General features: G+C 47.0%; 1 protein-coding gene across 1 annotated transcript in view; it reads left to right on the top strand.

The window, feature by feature from the left end:
• Positions 1-1,031: 1,031 nt before the first annotated feature.
• The window catches only part of CAPN13 (calpain 13), a 60,495-nt gene continuing 39,932 nt past the window's right edge, over positions 1,032-21,594 (top strand). The window contains exons 1-4 of the mRNA XM_075536071.1: positions 1,032-1,229; positions 7,883-7,961; positions 10,305-10,423; positions 17,664-17,803. Coding sequence (XP_075392186.1) covers positions 1,032-1,229; positions 7,883-7,961; positions 10,305-10,423; positions 17,664-17,803 — 536 coding nt within the window. The remainder of the gene's footprint in view (positions 1,230-7,882; positions 7,962-10,304; positions 10,424-17,663; positions 17,804-21,594) is intronic.

The raw sequence follows: 21,594 nt of genomic DNA, 5'->3' as shown, positions 1-21,594 counted from the left end.
CTCCTTCCCCCATCTCCAATTCCTCATCCAATCTATGGAAGCTGACTGCTAAATGACCCTGGAATGTCTTCCCTCCACCATCTTCATTCCCAGTGCTCAACCACCACCTCTCCTGGGGACAAAGGCAGCAGCCTCCTGGCTATTTCCCATGCCCAGTCCATTTCTGTCCATCCCTTCCACCTGCCCTTCAACTTGCTTCCAACGAGAACACACAGACTCATGCCTCACCTCTTCCATAGCCCTGTAGGATATAAAACCCTGCATAACCTGGCTTTGCAGCCCACCATTATGCCCATCTCTGCCCCCAAATCCCTCCTCTTAACCACCTCTGCTCCCAGTGTATCTGGCCACTGCCCACTCCCTCCAACATCCACGACCTTTCCAACCCAGCTCCTGGGTGTCTGTGTGGCATACTCGGGTCACCCAAACATATTTTAAAAATACAGTTATCTTCCCGCCACTTTTCCACCTAGCATTTTTCCTTCTGCCATCAAAGCCTGATGCTGATGTGGCTGCCTCTGTGAGTGTCACCCACCCTCTGCTGGAGGAGTAACTGGGGGTCCCCCCTCATCATAGCCCCAGCACCTTGTACATCTTTTCCATTGAACAGCTCCTGTTGACTAATACTTCACTGTTAAAATGTCTAATGTGTCTTTCCCATGTGATAGCGAGCCCGGTGGGGATAAAGGGCATGTCGTATTCATCTGTGATGGGTCTGCATTGAGAGGAGTCTGTGGAACAAGGTTGGGACTCACTAATTATTCATTAAATGTACCAATACTCCCCTGTCCTCTGGGCACACCAAGAAACTGTACAGGACAGTGGATGGCAAGTTGAAGTTGGAGGAAGGATGCCGGAATTCTAGCCCAGCCTTCCAGTTGGCTGTGTCAACAGGATGGTGTAGGCGTCTGTGTCCTCGTGTGTAAAGGGAGAGTGACATCTGAGTATGCAGAGGATTTGGCAGCCCATGCCTGAACGTTATCCCCTTTTCTCCGCAGGAGGAGAACACTCCAGACATCTTCTCCGGCGACATGGCATATCATCAGGCTCCTCTAGCTGAGACCTCGGTCATAAAGTTCAAGGGCCAAGACTTTCAATCCTTGCGGGATCACTGCTTAAGAAAGGGCAAGCTGTTTGAGGATGACACATTCCCTGCGGCCGATTCCTCCATCGGCCAGCAGCTGCTCCAGGAGAAAGACCTCCAGAACGCAAAGTGGAAGCGCCCACAGGTGAGTGAGGTGCCCAGAGTCCTGCCTGCTCACCCGCCCTCTGGGCTGCCTCATGGTGCTCAGGGTCGGCCTGAACCTGACCGGAAGGAGAATGAAATTCACCTGGTCTCTCCGCAGCAGTGCTCTGTCCACTTGGTAAGCTGGAAAGGGCCTGTACCAGGAACCAGGAGCCCTGGGTTCTCTGTCCAGTCCTAGGGTTGCGTTCCATTTGATAAATGGGAAACCACAGGATCACGAATGCCAGAGTTGATCTCTAGGGCCGTTTTCACTTCCATCATTGAGTCAATCCATTATTCCCCGTCCTTCTCCTTGGTAAAATTGAATCAGTAGGAAGGGTTCATTCCAGTCATTTATGATTCGGAAGGAATTAAAATAATTGACTTCGTTCTCTCTCTCTCCTTTTAAAAAATCATTTTATTGGGGGCTCTTACAGCTCTTATCACAATCCATCCGTTGTGTCAAGCACATTTGTCCATATGTTCCCATCATCATTTTCAAAACATTTTCTTTCTACTTGAGCCCTTGGTAGCAACTCCTCATATTTTTTCCTCCCTCATGAACCCTTGATCATTTATAAATTATTATTTTTTTCATGTCTTACATTGACTGCTGACTCCCTTCACTCACTTTTCTGTTGTTAGTCCCCCGGGGGGGGGGGGGGGGTTAATATATCTAACATTGTGATTGGTTCCCCCTTTATCTCCCTACCTGTCCCCTACCCTTCTGTTATCTCTACTCTCATTATTGGTCCTGAGGGGTTTATCTGTCCTGGATTCCCTATGTTTCCAGTTCTTATCTGTACCAGTATACACTCTCTGGTCTAGCCGGAATTGTAAGGTAGAATTGGGGTCATGATAGAGGGGGCTGGGGAGCATTAAAGAACTAGAGGCAAGTTGTTTGTTTCATTGGTGCTATACTGCACCCCGACTGGCTTGTCTCTTCCTTGTGACCCTTATGTCCAACTGTCTTAGTGGTGCAAGAGTGTTTTTTTAAGTTTGTAGGAAAATGGAATGAAAAGATAATGGCATTTTCTGTGAACGTTTGAAACCCTTTTATATTTGTATTTTCAATCGTGTAAGAGGTTGATCACCAATAAGCAAATTTCTTGCACATTCTTTAAAACAAGGGAAGTATTGCAGGGCAAAATTCATCACCCTCCACAAATCCCAACGTATATTAAGTCACGCCGATTTATCTAGATGACTGCACACAGTGCTTGGCTGCCGACTGATGTGGTTCACGCTCTCCTGGAAGGTCAATGAGAGAAAGGCCTGACCATCTGCTCCCATAAAGATCGCTGCCTAGAAAGCTGCACACAGCGGGTCTAATCTTTTGAATGGTGTTGATATGAGTCAAAAACCCTTTACCACTCCTAGCAAAGACAGCCTTCAATGAAATGTCCCCACTGACTCAACATTCTCAACTCTTGGTGCAAAGAACTTGGGTTGGGGACTGCTGGCAAACATCCTATTGAATTTTTCCTCCAGCTGCCAGGCAATACATACAATGTCCAGTAAATGAGTGATACTGATATCAGCAATTATTATGAGCATGGATTAAATGACAAGCCCTCCACTGAGTGCTCTTGAGAAAGCCAAGTCAGGGTGTGCAAAATACTTGATGATACTACATGGTCCTTGCTTTCAAAGAGCATTCCTCTGCTTGCATGTCGACAGATCACTGCGTCCTGCCCATAGGAGGGAGTACTCAAGACACTGAGCACCACCTGCCCAAACATGGGGCGGAGTTTTTGCTTGGGGGAAGGGGCGGGTACTTGGGACTAGGTGCGGCTGGAGATGCTGCTTAAAGACAGTCAGTATTGTTTGGGCCTCTTGGGTTAAACCATAGTACCTAGGGGCAGTAGGTTACCCGCCATTGCCCTCTTCTTCTCATCTTCGCCTTCTTCAAGGAAAGTGGAGTCAGAGCGCACTGTTTAAAGAAGCTCTGAAAGGTCACCTTTTCTCCCTTTGTTATTTTCAGAAGCTGTGGCTCTTTTTTTTTTTTTATTTCCCCCTCACAAGGTGCTGAGCAATAGATGGAAGACGATATTTATAGTATTGTTGAGTTCATAACATTTCTATTAAAAGGGTTGAGAGTTATTTTAGGATCCAGTCCCAGGAACTTGTTTGGGTGTGAAGGGTGGGCTCAAGGAGAAGCTGAGAAAACCAAAGTAAAACGACTCACCTAGAATCACCCAAAATAAAGACAGGTGAGGCCAAGTCCATTTGACACCCCTCTCTCTCCTCATTCAAAATCATATCCAAAGTGGATAAGATGGTCATTTGTCATTCTAGCACATCTTTGTGTACACAGATGCTATTTCTTTGTACTCCTTTCACAACTGGTAGTCCTTACAGAACTTCCATATATCTTCCCTTAATTTGTCTACTTTGCTCATCCCAATTTTTAAGAAACCTCAACTGAGTTTGAGACAGGCCATGCAACTTGCTCAAGGTGGCCTGGCTAGTTAGGGTAGTGAGGGAAGGATCTTGGATTTAAACTGAGCTTCCTGCCACCAGGTGCTATAGTTCTCCTCACATGGATTCTCTATCCAATAGGAATTCTGTTAGGGTTTGTATGAATGAATAATGACTATATGCATTCATGGTTCAGGCTTTAAGTTTCATATGTGCAATGTGAGCAAGGGTTCTGTGCTCAGATACTAACCAATGGTCACTCGTTCAGACCCAACAGCTGCTCCGCAGGAGACAGACCCTGTAATCTGCTTCTATTGAGCTTCAGGTTAATGATACTATTACTAGAATTAACAAATGCCTCTTGGGGGTTATTCAAAGTATTCCCCAACAAGCTGGAAATACTGCCTTTAAAGTGGACCCAAATATATATAAACTTTACGTATATGAATGGATTTTGAGCTCACACCTAATCTTAATCCCCAACCTAAGAACAATCGATTCTTACCATGTAGCACTGCTCGATACTTGCCCTCTTGAAGTGGTCTTTAAAGACATGGGTGCTATAGCAAAGTGTGGTGAAGAAAGATGGTGTCGGCCTATTAGAAAGAATAGAGTCCGAGGTCTTAAAGGCTTATCTTAAAAGAAGCAACCATCTAAGTGTGGTGGCCACTAAATCCACACAGAAGGAGCATGCCAACCCATGTGATCCAAGGATTATAAATAATAAAATCTAAGATCGGAGGAGGCAACTGCATGAAAGTTTAAACTCTGGAAATCACTTTGCAGAAGGCTACGGATGACAGTAAAAGTCAAAAATCATATTCACAGAGTTTCCACTTGGATTAAGCCTCCTTTGAACGCCCACAGATTATTGATCAGGATGTGAATAGTTTTGCTCTCGGACAGAGTGCATTGGAAAGTGGGTTATTTAGACATGCTTAGGTCAAAATTTCACATATCATCACTTGTTTTCCCTTCTGATCCATTTTCAGTGTGTTCTAGTTTCTATTATTTTCCCTTTCTCTTGGAATGAGGTTTTTCTGTGTTTCATTGTATTGTCCTTGTTGGAGATTTTTTTTGGTATGATTTTTTTTCATATTAAATCCAGAGTAGGTAAATACTTAGAGACAGTAACTAGATTAATAGTTCTTAGGATTATAGTTCAGAAAATTGAGAGGCAATGGCGAGTAATAGTAATGGGTTCAAGAATGAAGAAAATGTTCTAAAATTGATTGTGGTGATGATTACCTAACTTTTAAAAACATATCTAAATCACATTTATAGAGGATGTGAATTAAATGCTAATAAGATTATTTTAAAATTAAATATTTACAATTCATATGAGCTGTCAGCTTCATCTTAGGACTGTAGTCACAGGGAATACCAAGGTCTATTGTCAGACAAAGTCCACAAAGGCAATATTCTGCATCCTGCTCGAGTGACTAGTGACTGACGTATATCAGGTCTCGCCTTGTCTGGAGCAAAGAAGAGCGTAGAAAATCAAGAGCATGGAAATCACTGATCCAAAAGACTAGTAGACCATGAGAACCTCAGCCTCGACCACCGTGGGACCGAGAGGACCAGTGCCCGGCTACCACGCTGTCAGCTCTGAAAGGGATCCCAATGGGGTGTTCGGGATACAATTTAAAATAGTTTTTAAAAGACCAAGTTTACTAGTCGGATGGAAACTGGCCAAGTCTCAGAGACTAGGAACCATAGACACTCTTCAGATCTGAAACGGAACTCACCCTATGGTTCAACTGCCAAACAATCGATAGGCCTATAGAGGAAGCGACAGCCTCGGGGAGCCGCGGGCACTGCTGAGGGCGACACTGAGAGGGCAGGGACCATGGCTATGCTGTCCGCTCCTCTTTGCAAAGCACGGACACAAGACATGAACTAGGAATTGCTCTAACCCTTGAACATTTGAGAGAACTCAGCAAGGAATCATTACCTGGAAGCCTTGCTAAGTTTAGAGAAGATTTTTCTTTAAGAACCTTAAATGATACTCTTTAAGAACTTTTAAAAGGCTCTGCATTCTCTAGGTTATTTACCACCATGATTCCTATTTACTGTATTCATTTTTGTCATAAAATCAACAGTATTATTGAATCGGCACAGGACTGTTCACCGTGGTTTATATTGTGAGAGCCTCGTTTTTACTTCTCATTTTGTTCGAGATTCTTTATATTTTTCCAAAGGTCGGGTCTATATACACCCTCCACTAAATATGTCATGTCTTTTGTTTTATCAAGCCGTCTTCTGGTTTTGTTTGTTTTTCATTCAATAGTTGTTTATCACTCCCTTCCTACTTGGGTGTAGCTCCTCTCCCCCCGTTTTCTTTCATCTTTTTTTTTGTCAGATCCATGAGTTCATTGCTAATTCATGATTTTAGCCCATCTTGTTTAATAATGAATGCATTTGAGACGATGAGTTCGTCTCTGAGTACGGCCTGTTTCATTCTCCAATTTTCCCGAAGAAGGAAATCAATAGTTATTGAGCATGCACTCTGTCAGACACTGCGCTAAGTACTCCACATCTGTCCTCATTTGGCAAGTGGAAGGAGCCCCCCTGTTCTGCAAGGCTGTAGGAAGGCCAGCGAGAGGGACTCCAGGAATAAAGGGCCCAGCTCTGCATGGGGCTCTGCACAAAGCAGCCATTGTTTGCATAGCCTTCTCTCTTGACTCCCCCATATGTCCCTGTATGGCTCCAATTGGATGTGGGGGGAAACTGGGGCTCAGTCGTGTAAAGAGAGTTGCTCAGGGACTCTCAAGGAGAAATAGCAGAACAGAAATGTCAGACATCGGGGCTGTCTGAACTCACTCTCAGACACACCCTCCCCTTCCCTGCCAATGACAAACAGGCAACTAGCACAGACAGCAGAGAGGGCCTGGGCCTGTGGGTAGGGAAAAGGGGCCAACTGGCTTTGCTCTCAGTATGAAATACCTGAGGGCCTCCACCCTCTTGTTTCATTGCAGTGAGTGGAGAATTTTATAGTCCCTCTTTGGGGCAATTACAGGTCATAGAAATGCCTCCGTTTGCTCTACAACTGGGAGCCTGGCTTCAGCCAGTCCTGCTCACCATCACCAAAGCCCCTTAGAACATTCTTCCTCGTTTGCTTATGGCGGGAGAAAGCCCACCTTCTGCCTAAGGTGGCACCTCTCATGACCTCTCACCAAGAGGGCCTAAGACCTTCTGCCAAGGTCAAGTCTCTGAAGAGGAAGGCCGAGAGGACAGGCCCTCGGCTGGGGCCCAGGTGTTTGCAGATTTGCACACCTTTACCTATCCCTCTGTCTGGTCCCCACCAGGCTTGCCAAGGCACAGGACTGCTTCCCTCGATGACTAATGAGTAATTGAATCCAACTCCACTTTGCAGCTGCGTTCTCTGGGGGACGTACTTGTCAAAGTGGAAAGAAATGATAGAGGAACAATTACCAAATGACACAAACTTCGACAGCAGAAACCCAGGAAGAGCTTCACAGAAAGGACACGTCCAGAGACATATCCTGGAGCTCCTGAAACTTTGGCCTGGAGGACCCCTAAAGCCATCCAAAGTTCCCCTCCAAAACTTTCATGCATCTCATGTCTTCCGAGAGCACCCCAAATGTCATGCACTGCAGGGTCCTCTGGCAATCCCTTTTCTAGGAATGGCATGTGTGATGGAGGGGCACTTAGTCATAGTACCTGTAGGCAGGGGGCCTGCAGGCTCGCAGGGTCTATTTGCGAGTTAGTCAGAGAACAAAGATCTGAATAACACAGCAGCTTGTGCACACACGTGTCTCCAGGTGAACCTGGAGTCTAGCAAGCCCAAGCTGGTTCTGAGAGATAACATTTCAAAAGAAAAGCTAGCCTGCTTTGTTATACTTATAAAAGCTGCCTGTAAGAAAGGTATCCAATTCTTTTTCTTTTTTTATGGCTTGTAACGTCTGAATAAAAATGGGCTCCTTGTGACTGGGATGTCTACCTGGCAGATGTCAGTATCCAAAGTCCTTGCTTACTTACGTTCCCTCTTCCCGCAGTTTGCTGGTGTGTTTGTGGCCGGACTTGTCAATTAGCAGCACAGCCCTTTGATACCTGCCACTTCCTGGTAGCGGTTGAGTCTAAAGACTGAGGGGCATGCTCCAAACTGGAAATGGAGCACCTATTCCAGAATTAAGCCCTACCCTTCATAAGACAAAGTGGACGATGCCTTGAGTTGTGTAACAGAATAATGTTCATTGTTCTCTCTTTCCTAAGGAGATGGATCCATCAAGGGGGCCCCCTTACTTTATCCTGGAAGATGCAAGCAGATTTGACATCCAACAGGGCAACGCAGGTAAGAATCAAACTCTCCCCTTCCAACCCGGGATTGAGCCTGGCTGCCCTAAGCTACCCTATGGAGAGAGAGGGATGGGGATACCCACTCAGATACCCAGAGTCCCGTGCAGCTCCTGCTAATGTGGGTGACCACTCACCCCTGGGTCTACAGCCTGCAAGCTTGATGAGGAATTTCTGAAGAGAAGGAGAAATTGATCGCAGAGGTGTCCAAGATCTGAGTAACCAACCAAATCACCAAACGGCTCACTGTCATGCAGTCAGTGCTGACTGGTAGTGACCCCCGTGGGATCCAAACTTATAGCTGGTGACAGGAGTAGAAAGCCCAGCCTTACTCCTGTGGAGCTGCTGATGGTTTCAAACTGGCAACCGTGTGGCTGGCAGCCCACTGTGTAACCACTACACCACCAGGGCTCCACAAGGTCTAAGAAAGGGGGTGTACATCTGTTGCTGGAAGATGAAAAGGGAGGCAGGTCAAGGGGGAGACATCTTAATTGTTTCCCTGGCTGGGGCACATATTTGGCATGTGCTGATTACCTGGTGCTCTACTTCCGTAAAGATCGCAACCAAGAAAACTCTATCCAGCACCTCTGCTCAGTCACATGGGGTCACTGGGAATTGGGATTGACTCGATGGTAGTAAAGGGCTTTTTTGTTAGTTTGTTTCAGTTACTTATTCTGGAAACATCTCTATCCTGTTGCTAGCGTCCCATCAGGTCAAGTCCAACTCCCAGGTGAACCTATGGGGCAGAGTAGACATGCCTGAGAGCGTTTTCATGGTTGTAATCTTTATGGACGAAGCCCTAGCGGTGCACTTGTTACTTGTTGGACTGGTTAACCCCAAGGTCAGCAGTTCAGAACCAGCAGCCACTCCATGGGAGAAAGAGGGAGCTTCCTCCTGCCATAAAGAGTTATCATCTCAGAAACTCACAGGGGGCAGTTCTACCCTGATCTATAGGGTTGCTTTCAGTCAGCATCAACTCAATGGCAGTGAGAATCTTTCCAGAAGCAAAGCACCAGGTCTTTTTGTGGTGGAACTACTGTGAGGGTTTGAACTACCAACCTTTAGGTTTGGTTAACAGCCAAGTATTTCACCATTCTGCCACAAGGGTTCCTCCTATTGGCTTTACATATGGAGAGACTGAGGGTCCAAGAGGCAAAACAATTGACGCCATGTCAAACAATCGAGCATTGACAAAGTTGGATTTGAAAGCAGGGTATTTGACCATGTCAAACAATCAAGCATTGACAAAGTTGGATTTGAAAGCAGGGTATTTGACTTCCACCAACCCCACCCTACACTCTCCACCCCACCCTACCTCAGCCCAAACGCAGTCTCAGGAGCAAGAGAGTTGCTGAAGAGCTGAGGGGCGTGGACCTGAGGGAAAGAGGAGGGCACGTGGACAACAGATATTCATGAGCTGAGGCAGTGCAGGACTGGGGCGCTGGAGCTGGGGGAGACGGAAAGTGGGCAGAAAGGGAGGGGAGACAGCAGACATGGATGAGAAACTCTTCGGAACAAAGACTCTAAGTCTACTGTCAACTGCCAGCTCATAGATTAAACCCGGGCTTCAACTTTGCCTCATGGGCTCACTGGGCTTAGGCCAAAAACTTACTGATGTGCGTTCAGTGGTGAGGAAAGCCCCATGCCAGCCACTCAGTCCCCTCTTAGGGTTTCGCCTAAACTGGAGACCTCTCTGCGGACATCTCTGTTGCCCATGGATCAAGCACATGGTCATTGTGCTGAAGGGGGGAAGACACAGGGAGGTTGAGGGGTAAGAGCTGTACCCCAAAGAGTCCTTCAATGATATCCAGGGAGACACTAGTGGGACAAGAGGAGAATGTTTCTGTGTGGGCTAGAGAGGCCCTGGCATGGGGAAAGAGAAGCCCATATTAGCAAACGAAAAACACAAATCTGTTTTCGGCAACTCAGAAGACCACTGACAGCAATGCCAGCAGCCAAAGTGTTTCTCACTTTCGCTTTGGACAACTGCGAGTCAACAGGGCAGGTGGCCTGCCAGGTCCTCCAGAGCCAGCTCCTGGATTCCACCTACCTCCCCACAGCACCACCATCACTGACACTGCCATCATGAACACCACCCTCACCCCGCCACCACCTCCATGACCACCTCCACCTTCACCACACCTGCGGCACCATGCCCACAGTGCACCATTCTTTAGCGGTCCTTAGTGCATTCTTTCTCTGACTGTCTTCTCTCAGAGAAGGATGGGGGTTGGACATCATTCAGAAGGAGGTGTGTGTGTGGACTCTAGGGGAGAGACCTGTGAATGGGCGTGGTGGAGCTCCCAGTTATGGCAGCCTCTCATGATTTCTTCCCTCACAGGAGACTGCTGGGTCCTGGCAGCCCTTGGATCCTTGACCCAGAGCCCACAGTGTCTTCAGAGGATCCTGCCAACGGACCAAAGCTTTTCACACAAGTATGCAGGGATTTTCCACTTCCGGGTATGTGCTCTTGTTGGATCCTCCTTAGATAAGATTTGCCATGAGCCCAAGGGAGGTGAATCGATGACATAGTCACTAGGTCAGGTACTGAGTTGGCAGTGACACTCAGGTGTCAGTTACTGGCCTCTTTCCAGAAAGGATTCTAGCAGGGTTATCAGCTGACAACACACAGGGAAGGTGATGACTAATCCTAATGCAAATAAAGAGATGAAGCAGGAATAATAAGGAGAAGAAAAGAGCTGTTTCTCAAGGGCCTGGTACCCACTGCTAAGAATTCATCTCTGTCTATTCCTGGGCCATATCAGGTTACTTTGTGGACAATCATTTTAGAGTAGGTTGGGACCCCTTGAAGGATTATTCTTTCCTCAAAAACAAAAACAAAAAAATCTTCCTAATCATTGCATATTTTCTTCCAATAGAATTCCAAAATGGTTTCATCTAATTAAAACAGATAAGCCACTCTGGTGTGGAGAGAAGCTGCCTTCAATTTATGTATTTATTTGGAAAAATAACTTTTTAATGTTCCAATTATTCCTTTAGAGCAATACGATAAATCTTTCCATTAATTCCTAGCTAGTTCTATGTCCTTTAATATAATGTTACAGTTACGATTTCTTGTTGGGACTGTACCCTTCTTTGCAAATTAATTCTCAGATGTTTTACAATTTTGCAGTTATTGTGAATGAAGCTTTTTCCCCTTCATTTCTAACTGGCTGTTGATGAAACAGACAAAAGCTAATATTTATTATATTAAACTAACCAAATTCTTTCATTCTACTACCTTAGATGGAGTCTTTGGAAATTTTTAGTTATCTAATAATATCTATAAATGGAAATAACTATGCCTGTCCTTTCAATATTTCTGGCACGTAGTGTGTCTTGTTGCATTCATTAGACCATCTCAGTTTAGAATAAGAGGAGCAAAAAGCAAAGTCTTGCCTTTCTTTGATGTTAGCAATAGGCGTTCCTGGTATGTTGCTCTTTTGAAACCTTTAGGGTTCAATTTGATAAAATTGTATTCAATTTGTTGTACCTATATCATAAGTTAAATTGATTTCTAGCCCTGTTTGTGTTTTTAATCATGTTTGACTTATGCAAGCTTTTACAAATGGACTTGTTAACCTTCGCATACTCTTGGATTGGAATAAATGGAATGATAGTTGATCATTAGGTTCCTCTGCTAGTTTGTCATGCTGTGGAGGCTTCATGTTGCTGAGGTGCTGGAAACTTTGCCGCCTGTATTTTAAATACCGATGTGGGCAGATTTCAGTGGAGCTTTCAGATGAATTCAGACAAGGAAAGATTTGTCACTGAAAACGTTATGAGTAGTAGTGGTCTGATATAATCCCAGCAAATGAACCTCTCTAGTTGGCAGACATGCAAAGTACAACTGGGGGAGATCGGCCTCTTCAAAGCAAAGTCAGCCTTAAGGACATGGATTGGAAAAAAACTTCCAGAAACTTCCTTCTTATGAGGCTTGGCTCATAAGAAGCAGCAGCAGCTACAATCTTAAAAGTGTCAAGTCATCAGAAATGAAATGGAAGGCATAAAGATCAATGCCGTAGGCACTGCGGTTGTTAGGCACAGCTACGTCGGTCTCACCCATAGTGACCTTGTGCACAACACAAGGAAACACTGCCCAGTACTGCGCCATCCTCACAATTGTTCCCATGTTGACCCCACAGCTGCAGCCACTGTGACACTTCATCTCCCCGGGGGCCTTCCCTTCTTCACCGTCCCACTCCTTTACCAAGTCCATGGAAGTCCTCTGAAGCAGTCTCCAGGGACTGGTGTCTCCTGACAACATGTCCAAGGATGGAAGTTGAAGTCTTACCCTCCTTGCCTCCAAGGAGCAGTAAATGGCTTTATTTCTTCCGAGACAGATATCTTTGTTCTTTCGGCAGTCCGTAGCATTAGTGCACTGAAACTGACTGGAAACTGACCAAAAAAGACAACGAAACCATTTCAAGATCTATCTTGAAGTACAATGCTGTGTGTTATGGGTATTCATATACATTCAAGGAAGGCCAGCTAGTCTAACTGTTACTCAAATTTATCCAACAATCACTCAGCCAATGATGGAGAAATTAAAGAATTTTACTAACCTCTTTAGATTGAAATTAATCCAACAGGCAACCAAGATACACTGATAATTAATGGTGATTGAGATGCAAAAGTTGAAAACAAACAGGATCAGTAGCTGGAGATTACATGATGAAATTTTGCAAGACCATTGATTTCTTCATTGCAAATAATTATGTTCCGCAAGATAAATGCTGACTATATATATGGACCTCGTCAGATGGAAGATACATAGTACACCATATGATTGAGGAATGTGTGGGAAGAGATGGTAGAGAAGATCAACATTATCAGCCAAAATAAGGCCAAGAGATGGAAGTAGGCCTTTCTGCCCAAGTGCCCTTATGTAGACTCAAACCTCCAATATATCCATTGGCAGCCAGTGGAACACTTTGCTTAACGTTTTACACCACTCAAGAGCTTCCTTAGAAATTTAGGATTTGAACCTGGTTCCTTTGAAAATGTGATTTGTTTAAATTTTCCTGTTTACTCAGTAAGATTGTTCTGCTTGGATCTCATAGCTTCCAAAATGGCTCATCAGAAAATTCTACTTTTTAAAATATATTTCCAAATTTATTGCCATCAAACTTTTATACCGTGCTCTGGTCATTCATTTGATCACTCTGATACATGTGGTAAATCCACTTCTTAGTTTCAGAGTTGTAGTTTTGACTTCCCCTTTTCCTTAACCGGCTTGCCAGGTGACTTATCTGTTGCATCGATTTTTGAAAAAAAGCCTGATTTTGACTTTTGTGCTTACTTCCACTCTTGTTGTTTTTGCATAATGAATTCTAATTTTTTATAATTAATTCCCTTCTACTTTATCTGGATTAATTTTATTGCTCTCATTTTTTCCCTGAAACTATACTCAGTAATTTTAGTCTTTATTAAATGGTAAGAGCTTTTTAAACTATAGAATTTCTTCAAATCTTATCTTACAGGTTTCAATATCAAATGTCTTATCTTTAATACCTTCTTAGATAATATACTTTTTGTTTTAGCTTCTTCTTGGAGATATACTGAAAATAGCAATTGCTCCTGAGTCAATTCTAACTCATGGTGATCTTGAACTCCATAGGGTTTTCTTGGTCATAGTCTCAATGGAAGTTGATTGCCAGACTTCCCTTCCAAGGATGGGCTTAAAGCACCAACCTTTTGATTAGCCATTGGGCACAGTTTATTTGCCCCAAACAGACAATTTTCTTTGCCATAGGAGTTGTTTTCTAAAGTGTATTACATTTTCAAGTATTTTGGCCTGAGAGAAGAGTTTTGCTTTGTCCTAGTTCTGGTGGTGTAGGGATTACATGTCAGGCTGCCAACCATAAGATCATCAGTTTGAAGCCACAAGCCAGCCGCGCCTTGGGAGAAAGATGAGATTTTCTAGTCCTGTAAACAGGTATAGGCTAGGAACCCAACAGGGGCAGTTCTTCCCTGTCCTATAGGGTCGCCATGAGTCAGAACCAACTTGCTGGCAGTAAGTTTTGTTTTATTTTCAGTTTATAATGTCACCCTGAGTCGGAATTGACCCAATGTCTGTGGCTGGCTATAGGGTAGGATTCCTTTTAGTGACCCCTCTCCACCTAAAGATTTGCATCCTTTTTTTGCTTTAAGTTTCTCGCCGCGTCCCTGGGTGGTGCACCTGCTTAGCATGCTTGCCTGCAAACGGACAAGTTGGACGTTTGAGAATACACCGGGACACCTTGAAAGAAAGACCTAGCATTCAACTTCCACAATATCAGCCACTGATGGTCCTCTGAAGCACAGTGCTCCTTTGAAATGAGTGTGGTTGCCATGGGTTAGAATCAACTATCACTCCAGAGCAGCTGGCTACTGACAAGTTTCCCTCCGGTAGCTCTGGGACCTTTAATCTAGTGTGTCCGATGGCAGTCCAGGAGTTGCAATGGTGACTCTTTCTGATGGTCTGCCAGTGCTGCTAATCCACGGACCACACTGAGGAGCAAGGGAAAGAATGAAACGTTCAGCTTGGCCTGGACTCTCATGGGGCTCAAAGCGTTCTCGGTGGTTCTTTATATGCTCAGGACTCCCTGAGCCCCAGGCAGACACACCCTGCCCTTCTGGGTGGTAAAAGGCAGGCAGCTGCAGTGCTGAACGCTATGCTATGCAGTCTCTCGGGCACTCTCTCTGCAAACGATGAAGTCAGTTCCAGGGCAACCTGGATGTCCTTGTTCCCCCAAACATTTCTCATGAGTAGCTGGAAAACAGCACCAACGCGATGTTGCTGGGCACAGACATTGCTCAGACACAAGCACCCCTCACCCAGAAAGGTGAGCCAGGAGACGCAGGTAAAAGTCCACCAGTGAAGTCCTTTGCTTTCTCCCTGGGAGCAACCATCTTATCAGATGTTCAGAGAGAGAGAGAGAACTCAAGTTTACTCTGCATTGCTGGTGTTAAAAGATGGCCAAGAGAATGGGTTCTAAGGAAAACCACCCAGAAGGACTCCCTGAAGCCAGGACTCCCTCATCCTTAGTGACCTACTGTGTGCCAGGCACTATTCTGGGTGCTGGACCGAAAGATGAGAAGAGCAACGTGTCCTTTCACAACCAAAGCCCCCCTTTCACAACCTCGCCGAATCCGAGTCATAGATCTAAGAGGATGCTACTCCTACCACCCCTGGAGAAAGGGGTCACACAAAACAGTGGTTCAGGCAACTGATGGCAAAAGCAGAATTGAAGCCCATCTCCCTAGAAGGGGTTCAGTGGACCCATGCGCCCTGCTGTTCATCGAAATACAAAATCCAGGTGCTGCTGTCCTTAGAGCCTCCTTCCTCTCAGAGCTGGGATTGACTTTCTGCAGCGCTGCAGATGGAATTCAGGTCCACCCTCCAAATCATGGCCCTGTTGCCTGTCCACCTCACCCCTCCATGTATTTCTCTGCCTGCACTAGGAAGGCAAGTGTGCAAGACCCAGCAAGTGTGCAAGACCCAGCAAGTGTGCCAAGGCCCAGCAGCAGTCACATCGCACACCATCCTGTGCCACTAGCTGCAGAGCCAATTCTAAACCATGGCAGCCCCGTGGATAGCATGGGAGAACTGAACTCCATCGGGGTGTCAGTGACGGCTTTTTCACCAGCAAATCACCAGGCCTTTTCCCCAAGGTGCCTCTGGGTAGATTCGAACCTCCGGCCTTTCTGTTAGCAATGGAGTACGTGGACAGGGACTCGGGCTGCAGAGCGAGGACACGTTAATGACTGTGGAAACATCTTTGTTGCTCCACTGACAATTCTGTCCTGGTCTCCATGGCTGCTCTGGAAGTACGTCTTCAGCCGGATCTGACAGCCCAACATCTGGGACACCCAGCTGCGGGAAAAGCCATGTGGACAGCTTCCCGTCACTGGCCGGCAGATGATCGATGGCATCCAATCAGCTCTGCCCCGGGTCCACCTGTTGGAGGTTCGCCTTCATGGTGACACAGGCCTGAAGCTGGCAGGTCTGCGGCTGCTCCAGCACCGGGAGACCAGGAGAGAGACTGAAAGGCTGGCTCTGTTATGGATCTTCTCGTTTGGTTGCGTCCCGGGTGAACCATTTAGAGTTGAAGGCTGGAGATTAAAACAGTCTGTTTGGAAGAGGAACATCTGGTTCATTTGTGCGGTTCACGGAGGCAGCGCCAGCCAGTTTTGCATCTAATGGCAGGGCCAGCTTGCTGGGAGGGAGCGACGCTGTAACTGCTTGGTCCTCTGGAGCCATCCTGTCCTTCTGCCTCCAGGTCTCTGCCCATGTTGTCCCCACTTTCCTGAATGCATTCCCTACCACCTGCCTTAGCCTGGGTTCCTTAGAGGAGGCAAGGCTGTAACTGCTTGGTCCTCTGGAGCCATCCTGTCCTTCTGCCTCCAGGTCTCTGCCCATGTTGTCCCCACTTTCCTGAATGCATTCCCTACCACCTGCCTTAGCCTGGGTTCCTTAGAGGAGGCAAGCCTGGGAGACATGCACCTGTACATACATGAGCATGCATGCAGGGATGCAGAAAGAGCATTCAAGGAAATGCTGTGGAAGTTGCCAAATTTGTGGGACAGGCTTCTGGCTGGGTCTTTTCCTGACGTGCATGGCATTAAGGGCTGATAAACTCAGGATTGGCGGGTCAGGGGGAACACCACTGGCTCACAGGGTTGAGGGAGCTGGTGAGTCCCCACTTCTGAGGTCAAGCAGCAGGCTGCTGGCTCAGTCCCAAAAGCCAGAGGTCAGGGGTTGGTGGATTGGATTAGAAGGCCCACATGTCTCGGAGGTAGGCCATATCCCCGAGGAAACTTTCCTTACGTCAGATCACAAAATGGAGGGTAAAATGCCTAGCCAGGTGGACCCGATTACCCATAACACCTGTACAAATCCTAGCTCCGCCCTTGAGCTTCCAGCACCTGATGGCCTGCCCTGCACCCAGTCAGCTCCCCTGATGGCCGCTCCTCTGTGATTTCACACAGACTTCCCCCAGGGGCCGTTTGTGTACAAGACCCAACTGGGCACTCTCAGGAGAGAGAGAGCGAGAGAGCGAGAGAGCGAGAGAGCGAGAGAGCGAGAGAGCGAGAGAGCGAGAGAGCGAGAGAGCGAGAGAGCGAGAGAGCGAGAGAGCGAGAGAGCGAGAGAGCGAGAGAGCGAGAGAGCGAGAGAGCGAGAGAGCGAGAGAGCGAGAGAGCGAGAGAGCGAGAGAGCGAGAGAGCGAGACTGTCACTCAATGGATTCCGACCCATGGTGACCCTATGTCAAGTTTCAGAGACTGTGAATGTTCACAGGAAGAGAGCGCCTTGTCTCTCTCCTGAAGAGCAGCTAGTAGATTTGAACAGGGGAACTTGGGGTTAGCAGTCCACTGATTACCTGACAGCCCTTCCAGGGCTCTGCAGAGCTTTGGGCTTGCTTACCAAAGTGAAGCCCAAGTTTTAGTAGCAAAGTTAAACCAAAGCCCAAGTCTCCTTTGTCCTTTTCGATATTTTCCTTGACTACACGTGTGATTCATTTTCTCCATCTGCTCAGTGAGCTGATGTGCCCAATCCCCTGCCCAGCCAGCTGCCTGATGTTGTTTGGGAAGAGTGAGTTATCACACTGAGTAGGTCACATGATAAGTGTGCTTACTTTGGGGCTTGGGATGCAGAGCATATTCCAAGACCCCCCTCTTCTCCATTCTATTAAAGCATGTGCTCATCTCTCTTCTAGTTCTGGCAGTGTGGAGAGTGGGTGGACGTGGTGGTTGATGACCGCCTGCCTGTGCGGGACCAGCGCCATTACCTCTTCGTACGTCCTTGCCAAAACAACCACGAGTTCTGGCCCTGCCTCCTGGAGAAAGCCTATGCCAAGTAAGGAAAACCTGGCCCTCTGCCTGACCTCCCTGCTGCCCTGATCTTCCCCACCCTGTGCCCTGGCTGAAGCTCCCCTCCAGCTGACCACGGGGCTATCGACAGCTCCGTTGAAGGCAGGCCACCTTCTCGGAGCACCAAGGCCTTTGCTACAATCACCATGTGCCAGGCCCCATGGGGGAGGGGCATCAGGAGGGATCCAGAGGCTCACAGCAAGTAGCAGGCAGGCCAGGAGAGAGATACAATTGCCAAGGTTGGTGTTAAGACATCGATTCTATAAAGTTCTAGGACCAAAGTCAGAGGAGACAGGAGGCAATCCTGACTCTCGGGAGCTCTACTGAAAAAGGGGCATTTGAGGGAGGCCTTGAATGACAGATAGACTTTGAGTAGTGGGCTTTGCCCAAGCAAAGACCTAAGGGCAGGGCGGTTCAAGCTGAGATGCAGGCTGTTGGGGACCTGATGTAGCTGTTGTCACTTGGCATTTCTGAGTGGGGATGAGGGAGTTGCGCTCTCTCTCTCTCTCTCTCTCATATATATATATATATATATATATATATATATATATATATTCAAACCAACCCAATTGACCAACTACATTTTTGAGCTGACAAGTTCAGCTCACTCACTACCATTGGGTTGCTCCTGCCTCAGAGTCCTATCTGACTTGTAGCAATCCCTTAGGGCACTGTAGAACTGCCCCTGTAGGTTTCCAAGATTTTTAAGTCTTTACAGGAGCAGACAGCCTCCTCTATCTCCTATGAAGCAGCTGGTGGGTTCAAACAGCTGACCCCATGGCTAGCAGCTTTTTAAAAAAATCATTTCATTGGGGTCTCGTATATCTCTTATCACAATCCACACATACATCCATTGTGTCAAGCACATTTGTACATCCGTTGCCCTCATCATTCTCAGAACACTTGCTTTCCACTTAAGACCTTGGTATCAGCTCATTTTCCCCTCCCTCCCTGATCCCCACTCCCTCATCAACACTTGATAATTTATAAATTATTATTTTGTCATATCTTGCCCTGTCCGACGTCTCCCTTCACCCCCTTTTCTGTTGTCCATCCCCCAAGAAGGAGGTCACATGTAGATCCTTGTAATGGGTTCCCCGTTTCCAACCCCACCTTCCCTCCACCCTCCCAGTATTGCCACTCACACCACTGGTCCTGAAGGGATCATCCACCCTGGATTCCCTGTGTTTCCAGTTCCTATGTGTACCAGTGCATCCTCTGGTCTAGCCTGATTTGTAAGGTAGAATTGGGATCATGATAGTGGTGGAGAGGAAGCATTTAAGAATTAGAGGAAAGTTGTATGTTTCATTGTTGCTACACTGCACACTAACTGGCTCATCTCACCATGACCCTGCTGTAAGGGGATGTCCCATTATCTACAGATGGACTTTGGGTCCTCAATCTGCACTCTCCCTCACTTACAATGATAAGATTTTTTTGTTCTTTGATGCCTGATCCCTTTGGCATCTCATGGTCACACAGGCTGGTGTGCTTCTTCCATGTGGGCTTTGTTGCTTCTGAGCTAGATGGCCACTTGTTTACCTTCAAGCCTTTAAGACCCCAGACACTATATCCTTTGATAGCCGGACACTATCAGCTTTCTTCCCCACATTTGTTTATGCACCCGTTTTATCTTCAGAGATCATATCAGGAAGGTGGGTGCTCTAAGACTTTACAAACCTCCCAACCACCAGACGCTGCACAGACTCTTTGAGTTGCTTTTATCCAACAAGGACTTAGTGAGCTGTGCCAGGTACTGTGCTTGGCACTGGGATGAAGACACTCTAAGACTGGCTTGAGTGAGTATGTGCAAGTGTATATGCATACATGTAAAATGTATGTGTGATAGAGGGTATCACTGTAGGACACACACAAGTTATGGAGAGAGGTTCAAATACATCATTGTAGGAAGGCAAGTAAACCTAAGCGTGAGACATGACTTTGCCCCTCTGAAAGCTGATGATGCCCTGTGTTGGTTAGAATGTGGGGGGTGCAGGAATCTCTCAGTAGTGCTGGTTGGATGCAGCCTGATGCAGAATTCTGAAAGCAATCAGACAGTTCTTAGTCCATTTAATGATTGTCATAGCTCAGGCCCAGGGAGGACACCCTGGATTCCTGCACAAGGGCCTGGGGGACGGATCTGAGGAGGTGTGTGGCAGAACTGGGTCAGCACATTCAATGCCCACTGATGGCCAGGGCAGGCTAGATGAGTGATTTCTCTCTGTGGAACACACACAGCAGTCAGAAGCCACAGATCAGATCTACACAGCAGCACGGCTGGTCCTAAGGCGCGGACCCCTGAGAGAATGTAGTCTGGCACACTAAGGAATAAACCACAACCTCTATGCAGATGACAACTACTTGCACTGTAATGCTCATTTTACAAGGACATGTAGAAAGAAATAGCTGCACTTTAAATGCCTGGCAATTGGTGTCTGTGGGCAGAGGGAGCTGAGCTGGGAGATAGAGAGGAGCAAACAAATAAGTACCTGTGCAGAATGAGCGGAAAAACAAGAACCAGCTCATCCTGATGTGATCGAAGGGTTGAACTGTAGGATATGTGAATTCTATGCCAATAAAATTGTCGAGGGGGAAAAAAAGAAAAGGGAAAACAAGAACCAGGCCCTGCAGTAATGAAAGCACAGGCAGGAAGATGCCAAACTACACAGCAGGCAAAGAGGGGATGAACTTCACCGAAGCCCAAGTGCAAGAAGGCTGATAAGGTTGGGTCTTGGGGAGAAGGAAACCAGGAGGAGGCTCTGACATTGTCTGGTCACTACCATTGCTGGCTGTCCCCCTGCTTTCTTTAGTGGCCACCCGCAGTTCTTCTTGCCACTGGGTAGCTTCTTTTTTCTGCCTCTTTCCATCCCCCTCTCAGAACTCTGACTTTATCTGGACCCCTCAGCTTAGTCTCCTGGCCCGCGTTTCAGGCCTCCCTAGTTGTCACTTCCGCTCCTCTCCGCCTAGTTCTCTGCTCTTTGTGGAGGCCATTCAATGTCACCGAGTCCCTTCTGACTCAGACTGACCCTGCCCCAACAGAACAAAATACTAGCTGGTCCTGTGCCATCCCCACAAGCACTGCTATGTTTGAGTTCATTGGTGTGAAGTTGATTGGGGTGATGGAAAGAAGGCAAAGGTAGAAAACAGTTTCAAAGGTTTACTTTAGAGCTCCTGGGCGAGGTTCATAGAGCCCTAATTTGGGGCAAGAGAAATCATGCCGCCCGGGAGGGAGGGGAGAGCAGAGAAAGGGACAGAACCATCCTGAGCTCCTGGGCGAGGTTCAAGGGTCCCCAGCTGGGGGCCTGAGAAGTGACACTGTCCCTGCAAGTGGTGGAGAGTTTTATAACCCAGGCGGGGGGCGGGGGGAGGGGGAGAGTAGCTCAGGAATTTTCTACTACAACTTTGTTGTCTGCAGATCCAGAGCTAAGCAACCATGTTCAATGGTATCTGCAACGGCTACCTCCTTGTGGCAGAGCTGGGAAGGCCACTGAAGGGGGGGATGGAGGCCTGGTCTCTCGCAGCGACCTTGAAGTATCTCCACCAGCTCCAATATCTCTTCACTCACCTGCCCCTTCAGCTCCCGCTCCCGCCTGACAATTGACAGCCAATGTGTCAATCCATCTCATTGAGGGTCTTCCTGCGGTTCGTTTCTGTTTCTTCAATTTTTGTTTGCTGACCCTCTCTCAAGCCTGAAGTCCTTCTCTAAGAACTGGTCCCTCTTGATAACATCTTTAATGGGCCCACTGGAGCAGTCAGCTGTGACCCAGATCAAGTGTT

The sequence above is a fragment of the Tenrec ecaudatus genome, chromosome 17, assembly GCF_050624435.1.
Source record: "Tenrec ecaudatus isolate mTenEca1 chromosome 17, mTenEca1.hap1, whole genome shotgun sequence".
NCBI lineage: Eukaryota > Metazoa > Chordata > Mammalia > Afrosoricida > Tenrecidae > Tenrec > Tenrec ecaudatus.
The sequence above is the reverse complement of the archived record's forward strand: the minus strand, read 5'-3'. Positions and strand labels throughout refer to the sequence as shown.